The 9,258-nt window shown below is 45.2% G+C and overlaps 1 protein-coding gene across 3 annotated transcripts in view; it reads right to left on the bottom strand.

The window, feature by feature from the left end:
- LOC124016521 (SH3 and PX domain-containing protein 2A-like) overlaps positions 1 to 9,258 on the bottom strand; it is a 140,918-nt gene that overhangs the window by 122,355 nt on the left and 9,305 nt on the right. For all 3 annotated transcript variants that reach the window (XM_046332095.1, XM_046332096.1, XM_046332097.1), the window contains exon 2: positions 3,121 to 3,201. In XM_046332095.1, the coding sequence (XP_046188051.1) occupies positions 3,121 to 3,201 (81 nt within the window). The remainder of the gene's footprint in view (positions 1 to 3,120; positions 3,202 to 9,258) is intronic.

Below are 9,258 nucleotides of genomic sequence, written 5' to 3'. Positions count from 1 at the left end.
GGAGAGAGGGGAGAGGTGAGAGAATTAAAGATGACCAACCCTTTCATTGAAGCTGAGAAATTGGGGGGAAATAATAAGTAGGAGATGGTTCCCTGTTGTGAGATTCTAGTATCATTTGAAATCTCTATTACCAGTTAATAGCTTCTTCTCTGCATTGGCGACACACACACACACACACACAAAGACTACAGTGGGCACCCACTAGCACTAATATATATCCTGTTACCAGTGCCTTAATGCATTCATAAACTCACCGAGTTAGAAAACACATTACAGTGTACTCTAAATGCAATTAAGGGTTGTATTACCTTACCCATTCAACCGAGGCCAAATATCTTTATTTATGCTACACTCTGGTCCTGTGTCACCAATACACCAAACCCTTTACCTTCAAGAGAGGTCAGAGGGTCAAAGGTCATGGGATATTCCACACGTGTACAGAGTGCTAAGCTACTTCTGGTGCTTCTGTCGACCTACACGGCTTGGAACTCCCCACCCTCACAGTAGTTGGTCATTTTGGTGGACGCATTCATCCAAAGCAACTTACAGGGAGCACACAGTCCGTGCGTGTGTGGCCCCGAGCTGGAACTGAACCCGCAACGCTGGCCTTCTCCACACCACACTGTAACCACCTGAGTCAACTAGCTCCCACCCTCTAAAACCATGACGTCAGCTGTTGTGAGTAAGAGTTGAGCAGCTCCTGCCTGTGGATATAGAGAGGCGTTGCCCATCCAGGGTTTGCAAAGGCTGCTCTCTTTGGACCAGATACATGGTTACTAAACAAGAGAGGCTCCAGGTCTGTCTAGAAACAACAGGGTGAAAAAGAGGGATGGAACAGACAGATGAAAGAGACGGAGAGATGAAAGAGAGATGTTTCCAGTGTATATCCTTTCTCCTGGCATAAGGGCTTAGTTAATAGTTAACCACATCCCCCTGTGTGAGAGTATTGAGAGAAGACCCATGGTTGTTGCCAATGGTAGTCTCTCTGACTACAGCCGTGTGTCTCAGCTTTGAGGTAGAAGTTGTGCCCTTAATTAACCACAGATCTAGGATCAGCGTATCATATCCCAAACACCTAAACTTCAGGAGGATTTAAAGAAACATCTGACCCTGGACGAGTGGTTAGGGGCAACTTGACATACTCTTGTGTCTATCAACGACATTAAGAGATGCTCAAAGCCAGCTATATTAACAGTTGCATAGCCAGATGTGCTAGACTGAAAGGGAGTCATTATTAGCCGATATCAAGGTCTCTCTTGCAAAACACTGTATGTCAGTGAGACAAACTTGCATATATAAAGGTTGAATAAATAAATGCATTTGGTTGTGAATGCTGCTTTCTTGGACAACACAATAAACTATAGCCTTAGTCTGGGGGACGTTTGGACTCCACCTAGTCTGAGGACCTCTGCCCTTCTCAATCAGAAAAGCTGAGTAGTGACTGAGTAGTTCTGTGTGAAACCATCCACAACCCATTAGAGGCCATTAACTCCCAAGCAGCAATTTGAACCCCTTGTGTGTGTGTGTGTGTGTGTGTGTGTGTGTGTGTGTGTGTGTGTGTGTGTGTGTGTGTGTGTGTGTGTGTGTGTGTGTGTGTGTGTGTGTGTGTGTGTGTGTGTGTGTGTGTGTGTGTGTGTGTGTGTGTGTGTGTGTGTGTGTGTGTGTACGTGTGCGTGCATGGGGTGTGTGTGTATGGGGTGTGTGTGTGCGTGTGTGCATGTGTGCGTGTGCGTGCGTGCATGCGGTGTGTGTGTGCGTGCATGCGGTGTGTGTGTGTGTGTGTGTGTGTGTGTGTGTGTGTGTGTGTGTGTGTGTGTGTGTGTGTGTGTGTGTGTGTGTGTGTGTGTGTGTGTGTGTGTGTGTGTGTGTGTGTGTGTGTGTGTGTGTGTGTGTGTGTGTGTGTGTGTGTGTGTGTGTGTGTGTGTGTGTGTGTGTGTGTGTGTGTGTGTGTGTGTGTGTGTGTGTGTGTGTGTGTGTGCGTACGTGTCTGCGTGTGCATGCGGGGTGTGTGTATGCGTGTGTGTGTGCTCACCTATATCTCCTCATAGTCTACATTTCAGCAGAGGAACCAAGATACAAACTTCCTCAGTCAACCCTGTTTATTATTCTACCTTTGCTTTATTACACATTGGGAGTAATCACTTCCAAGGGGGAGGCTATTTTCCGTTGCACCAACTGGTTATCAATGGGACCTTTGAGGGTAGGAACCTTCCTCCCCTGATTGAAACATCATTTCCTGTCAGGCTGCACACTAAAGCTATTGAGATCAACCCAAGTCTTTCTCTATGTATGGCTCTTTCATATTGACCAGAATGACCGGGAGATCCCAAGACCTATGTTGCTACTCTGCCTATCAGCTTGCAAAGAGCAGGGGTGTAGAGAGTATGTACACACACACACACACACACACACACACACACACACACACACACACACACACACACACACACACACACACACACACACACACACACACACACACACACACACACACACACACACACACACACACACACACACACACAATCTCCTTAACCTGCAGGGTTTTTACTGCAGCAGCCCAGCTCCCATACCAAAGAAAATACAGGTCTAAACTGAAGGGTAGTTTTGGCATGTTAAACATAAGAGTCATGTAAGCTGATATATGAAACGCTCCAACAGTCACCACACACACACACACACACACACACACACACACACACACACACACACACACACACACACACACACACACACACACACACACACACACACGCACACACACACACACATCACCTGAGAGTCCCTCGGCATTCCGCTATAAAACATGCTACAGTACATTAAATTGACTTCCATGTGGATTTCTCTTGTACTATAAAACAGCCTGGCAGCTCCTTGACGTTTCGGGGCCAAGGCAGAGATGTGTGTGTGTGTGCGTGCATGCGTGTGCGTGCGTGTGCGTGCGTGTGCGTGGTATGTGTTGTAGTACTACTGCATCTCTGAGGCTACAGGAGATACAGACCGTACCTCTCCCCCACTCCCAGACTAATTACTAAAACTCACATTGATTCATTGACTCAACCATGTGTGGAGAATAGTAGTGCAGTTTTTAATGAATAATAAGGAGAGAGTCAACCTTACCTGAAGGTCAAAGAATTTGCTGTATCTCCTGTAGATTATGTGGGAGGTGTTGTCAGAGTATGTGACATTGATGAGATACACCTGTAATGAGAGAAGAGCGCATGGTTAACACTGTGGGCCCGACACACGGCATACCAAGACAACAACCCCTGGGCTTCAAAGGTCAATGACACGCACATATATCTGTCAAGGTGTAACAGCGGGTGAACATCATGGTAATCTCATTCACCTTCTCCACACATTGAACCTCTGCACTTCCTGCCCCAGCCACGAGTTACAATTACAACAGCCATTCCCATTCAAGTGGATGGGGCTTTGTCTGAGGCGCTTTGTTCCTTCAAGTAACTATATTTATATATTCATTTATTTTACTAGGCAAGTCAGTTAAGAACAAATTCTTATTTTCATTGACGGCCTAGGAACAGTTCTGCCCCCTGTTCAGGGGCAGAACGACAGATTTGTGGCATATGGCATATATTATTATTATTACGTGACTGTTAAAATCAAGGCTAACTGCTACTGAACATAGCCTTTCACAGTTCTAATATGTTATAGTACTGAGGACATTGAGGTTAAGTCACAAACCTATACAATTGGCCATTTGGCTTAATTGATCTCAGCTAAACCTCTACTACAAAAACACACAATTTGTTTAAGTTCATAGAGTTTCCATATACTTCATAATTATAAAGCATGTCAAACATGTTTACATCTGGCGTTCACTCAAAATCAGGGCAAATATTGCTAACAAAAACAGCTATTGTCAAAAAATTGACAATCGGGGCCTCCCGGGTGGCGCAGTGGTCTAGGGCTCTGCATCACAGTGCTAGCTGTGCCACCAGAGATTCTGGGTTCGCGCCCAGGCACTGTCGCAGCCGGCTGCGACAGGGAGGTCCGTGGGGCGACGCACAATTGGCCTAGCATCGTCCGGGTTAGGGAGGGTTTGTGGTCGGTAGGGACATCCTTGTCTCATCGCGCACTAGCGACTCCTGTGGTGGGCCGGGCGCAGTGCACGCTGACCGGGTCGCCAGGTGCGCTGTGTTTCCTCCGACACATTGGTGCGGCTGGCTTCCGGGTTGGATGAGTGTTAAGAAGCAGTGCGGCTTGGGGTTGGGCTGTGTTTCAGAGGACGCATGGCTTTAGACCTTCGTCTCTCCCGAGCCCGTACGGGAGTTGTAGTGATGAGACAAGATAGTAACTACTAACAATTGGATACCACGAAATTGGGGAGAAAAGGGGGTAAAATTCACCTCCCCCCCAAAAAAAATGGACAGTCAAATAAGATTTTGTCAGCCATCCACATAGGCTAAATTAAGTAGGCCTATGGTTGCACTGTGAGCACTAAATGTCGTCGACTTGTCAATATAGGAGCAATTCACCTCATGAAATATTGCCATCTTCACTATACCTATAGAGGAAAATCACCTCATGATATGTTGGCCATTGAAAATCAAGATCCCCTTGTGATGTCAGACACAGGTGTTTCCCTAATCCCCTGGCCTACTAGCACAGCGAACCCTCGTCCTAATACATCTTACACACTGGACCCTGCAGCAACCTGCCAAGAACTGTCATAACAGCTAGCCTTAGAAGAATTAGCCCCAAACGAAAGAGACCTGGCGTAAGAGAATCAGCCACTTGAAACAAGATACACTTCCAAGAACAAATCCCTGTGTTAAAAGGCCTTGTTGCTGCTTGAATGACACCCGCTATTGCTGGCTAGCTTCCAACGCTAGTGTTTTCACAATTCTCACCCATGGAAATGTTACGCTAACATCCAAGCCACTTGGAAGTACACCATGCTAATGCTAAGCTAATGGCGTGATAGTGACTCCACAGTTAGCGAGTAGCGGCTCCAGCACTAGCCTTTTCACTCCCATGGAAATGTTATGCTAACATCAATGCCACTGGAAGTCTGTTATGTTATGCTAAGGACCTGTTAGCGACTCCTATGGCGATGGCCACTTGAAGTCTGTCATGCTATGCCAGCTAATGATATGGACTTTATCTGACACCATTTCCCTTGGAGGGTCTGGAAGAGCTACATGCCCGCCTGCACTTGTACTGGTGTGTGTGTGTGTGTGTGTGTGTGTGTGTGTGTGTGTGTGTGTGTGTGTGTGTGTGTGTGTGTGTGTGTGTGTGTGTGTGTGTGTGTGTGTGTGTGTGTGTGTGTGTGTGTGTGTGTGTGTGTGTGTGTGTGTGTGTGTGTGTGTGTGTGTGTGTACACCCCAAGCAAGTGTGTGTGGGCTTGCCCTGACTTCCAGTGAGTGGGTGTGTTGTTCTATAAATGCTTTTGGCCTGAACGGCATGTTGTCATCCTCCCTCCTCCACCACCCGATGCCACTTGGCTGCTTAATTTGACCGTGGAGCAAAACCTCTCTGGGATGGGCCAACGGAGGGAGGGAGGGAGGGAGGGAGGGAGGGAGGGAGGGAGGGAGGGAGGGAGGGAGGGAGGGAGGGGGAGGGAGGGAGGGAGGGAGGGAGGAAGACACGGACTCAGTTAAAATGGTCCCATCCCAACCAGCAGAACAGATGGATCTGTCCTCAAAGCAACCACAATGGAAAACAGAACTAGTCCATATCCACACCACACACAACCCATGCCCAAAATATCAAGCTTAAACCTAATGCCATCGTCCAACCTAAAACAGACTATATCATCCCTCAGGGTGAATATGAATATGAATATTGAGTTAACAGCCTAGTACAGCCCATCCCTACCTGAAAGCAAAACAAACCTATATTGTAGGTGTCACCTCAATTATATTTCTGGATTGATATAGGATTAACTGTGAAGAATAGTGCTGTTCAACACCTTGAAAAGTTGTTTTTTCATTGACTCTCAGATGAGGGTAAAAAATTCCAGCAACGTTTTAAAATAGCGTTGCAGGTTGACTCATGGTTCAAGCACAGCCAGTCGTGAGCAGCTGTTGGTCCACACAGCCAAAACACTCTGAATCATTGTTTTAGGGGACCAAACACACACACACACACACACACACACAAAGTTACTCACTAACTGTCAGTTAGAGGGAGTTAGATTTGTTTTCTAATGTTACACAGGTTTAACACATTTGAACAACACAGTGTTATAAGAGTGAGTTGTCTTCCCAGCAACAGAAGGTGTGCTGATGGAATCCCAGATGGTGGGTAGTCAAGTGTTGCCGCACCGTTCAAATCAAGATAAAATCCCGGCCTTGCCATACGGTTAGACATTCTTGAATAGTATGCATGTCTGGGCAAATCAAACAATGTTGCAACTTCAAAACAGAAAACAAAAGAGACAATGTAGACAAAACAAAAAGTTTACAACATTTAGAAATAAGTTTATACATTACCCAACATTACCTTTACTGCATAACACCCTCTATTATACTACACTGTAGTTCCTTGGTATCCACATCACCAACAAACTAAAATGGTCGAAGCACACCAAGACAGTCATGAAGAGGGAATGACAAAACCAACTGCACCATCGAGAGCATCCTGACAGGTTGCATCACTGCCTGGTATGGCAGCTGCTCAGCCTCCGACCGCAAGGCACTACAGAGGGTAGTGCGTATGGTCCAGTACATCACTAGGGCCAACCTTCCTGCCATCCAGGACCTCTATACCAGGTGGTGTCAGAGTAAGGCCCTAAAAATTGTCAAAGACCCCAGCCACCCTAGTCATAGACTATTCTCTCTGCTACCGCACGGCAAGAGGTACCGGAGCGCCAGGTCTACAGCTTATTCCCCCAAGCGATGACTCCTGAACAGCTAATCAAATGGCTACCCAGACAATTTGCAATGCCTCCCCCTATTTTACGCTGCTGCAAATCTCTGTTGTTGTCTATGCATAGTCACTTTAATAACTCTACCTACATGTACATACAGTGGGGCAAAAAAGTATTTAGTCAACCACCAATTGTGCAAGTTCTCCCACTTAAAAAGATGTGAGAGGCATGTAATTTTCATCATAGGTACACTTCAACTATAACAGACAAAATGAGGAAACAAAATCCAGAAAATCACATTGTAGGATTTTTTATGAATTTATTTGCGAATTATGGTGGAAAATAAGTATTTGGTCAATAACAAAAGTTTATCTCAATACTTTGTTTTATACTCTTTGTTGGCAATGACAGAGGTCAAACGTTTTCTGTAAGTCTTCAAAAGGTTTTCACACACTGTTGCTGGTATTTTGGCCCATTCCTCCATGCAGATCTCCTCTAGAGCAGTGATGTTTTGGGGCTGTTGCTGGGCAACACAGACTTTCAACTCCCTCCAATGATTTTCTATGGGGTTGAGATCTGGAGACTGGCTAGGCCACTCCAGGACCTTGAAATGCTTCTTACGAAGCCACTCCTTCATTGCCCGGGCAGTGTGTTTGGGATCATTGTCATGCTGAAAGACCCAGCCACGTTTCATCTTCAATGCCCTTGCTGATGGAAGGAGGTTTTCACTCAAAATCTCACGATACATGGCCCCATTCATTCTTTCCTTTACACGGATCAGTCGTCCTGGTCCCTTTGCAGAAAAACAGCCCCAAAGCATGATGTTTCCACCCCCATGCTTCACAGTAGGTATGGTGTTCTTTGGGTGCAACTCAGCATTCTTTGTCCTCCAAACACGACGAGTTGAGTTTTTACCAAAAAGTTATATTTTGGTTTCATCTGACATTCTCCCAATCTTCTTCTGGATCATCCAAATTCTCTCTAGCAAACTTCAGACGGGCCTGGACATGTACTGGCTTAAGCAGGGGGACACGCTTAATCAGGGGGGCACTGCAGGATTTGAGTCCCTGGCGGCGTAGTGTGTTACTGATGGTAGGCTCTGTTACTTTGGCCCCAGCTCTCTGCAGGTCATTCACTAGGTCCCCCCGTGTGGTTCTGGGATTTTTGCTCACCGTTCTTGTGATCATTTTGACCCCACGGGGTGAGATCTTGCGTGGAGCCCCAGTTCGAGGGAGATTATCAGTGGTCTTGTATGTCTTCCATTTCCTAATAATTGCTCCCACAGTTGATTTCTTCAAACCAAGCTGATTACCAACTGCAGATTCAGTCTTCCCAGCCTGGTGCAGGTCTACAATTTTGTTTCTGTTGTCCTGTGACAGCTCTTTGGTCTTGGCCATAGTGGAGTTTGGAGTGTGACTGTTTGAGGTTGTGGACAGGTGACTTTTATACTGATAACAAGTTCAAACAGGTGCCATTAATACAGGTAATGAGTGGAGGACAGAGGAGCCTCTTAAAGAAGAAGTTACAGGTCTGTGAGAGCCAGAAATCTTGCTTGTTTGTAGGTGACCAAATACTTATTTCCCACCATAATTTGCAAATACATTCATTAAAAATCCTACAATGTGATATTCTGGATTTGATTTCTCATAGTTGAAGTGTACCTATGATGGACATTACAGGCCTCTCTCATATTTTTAAGTGGGAGAACTTGCACAATTGATGGCTGACTAAATACTCCCCCCCCCACTGTATTACCTCAATTACCTCGACTAACCGGTACCCCTTGTATATAGCCTCGCCTTTGTTATTTTACAGCTGCTCTTTAATTATTTGTTACTTTTCTTTATTTTACCTTTTCTTGTTTTAAACTGCATTGTTGGTTAAGGGCTTGTAAGTAAGCATTTCACTGTAAGGTGAATGCTGAATAACTGTTGTATTCCGCGCATGTGACAAATACAATTAGATTTGGTTGGTACTTACTGTACACATAGAAACCAGATTTAACACCATTAAACCATTTCCTGCATAATCATTCTTGGCAAATCCAGTCGTAAACCTGTACTGGCTGGCACGCTAGCCCTAGCTTCTAAAGATCAGCTGTTACCATCAGACCCACTTCTTGGTTTGGCAACCGGAACATTTAACAGATAGATGGGTGGGGGAGATTTATGGAAACAATGGGCCCAACCTAAAATCGTAAATCACTGTAGCAGACTACGTAATATATCATATAAATAGGAGGTAATAGAAGGTAATTAGTTCGGATATAAATGGTGATTCAGTTTATTACTGTTAAATTTAATTAAATATAATAGTTTATTACAATATAATTACATGTATTACTCTCTGGATATCCTGTGACATCAGCAACCGAAAGAAATGCAGCAAATATATATATTCTATTCTGTTCTATTCAATTCTAT

This window comes from Oncorhynchus gorbuscha, linkage group LG26, assembly GCF_021184085.1.
Source record: "Oncorhynchus gorbuscha isolate QuinsamMale2020 ecotype Even-year linkage group LG26, OgorEven_v1.0, whole genome shotgun sequence".
In the NCBI taxonomy this organism is placed as follows: domain Eukaryota; kingdom Metazoa; phylum Chordata; class Actinopteri; order Salmoniformes; family Salmonidae; genus Oncorhynchus; species Oncorhynchus gorbuscha.
The sequence above is the reverse complement of the archived record's forward strand: the minus strand, read 5'-3'. Positions and strand labels throughout refer to the sequence as shown.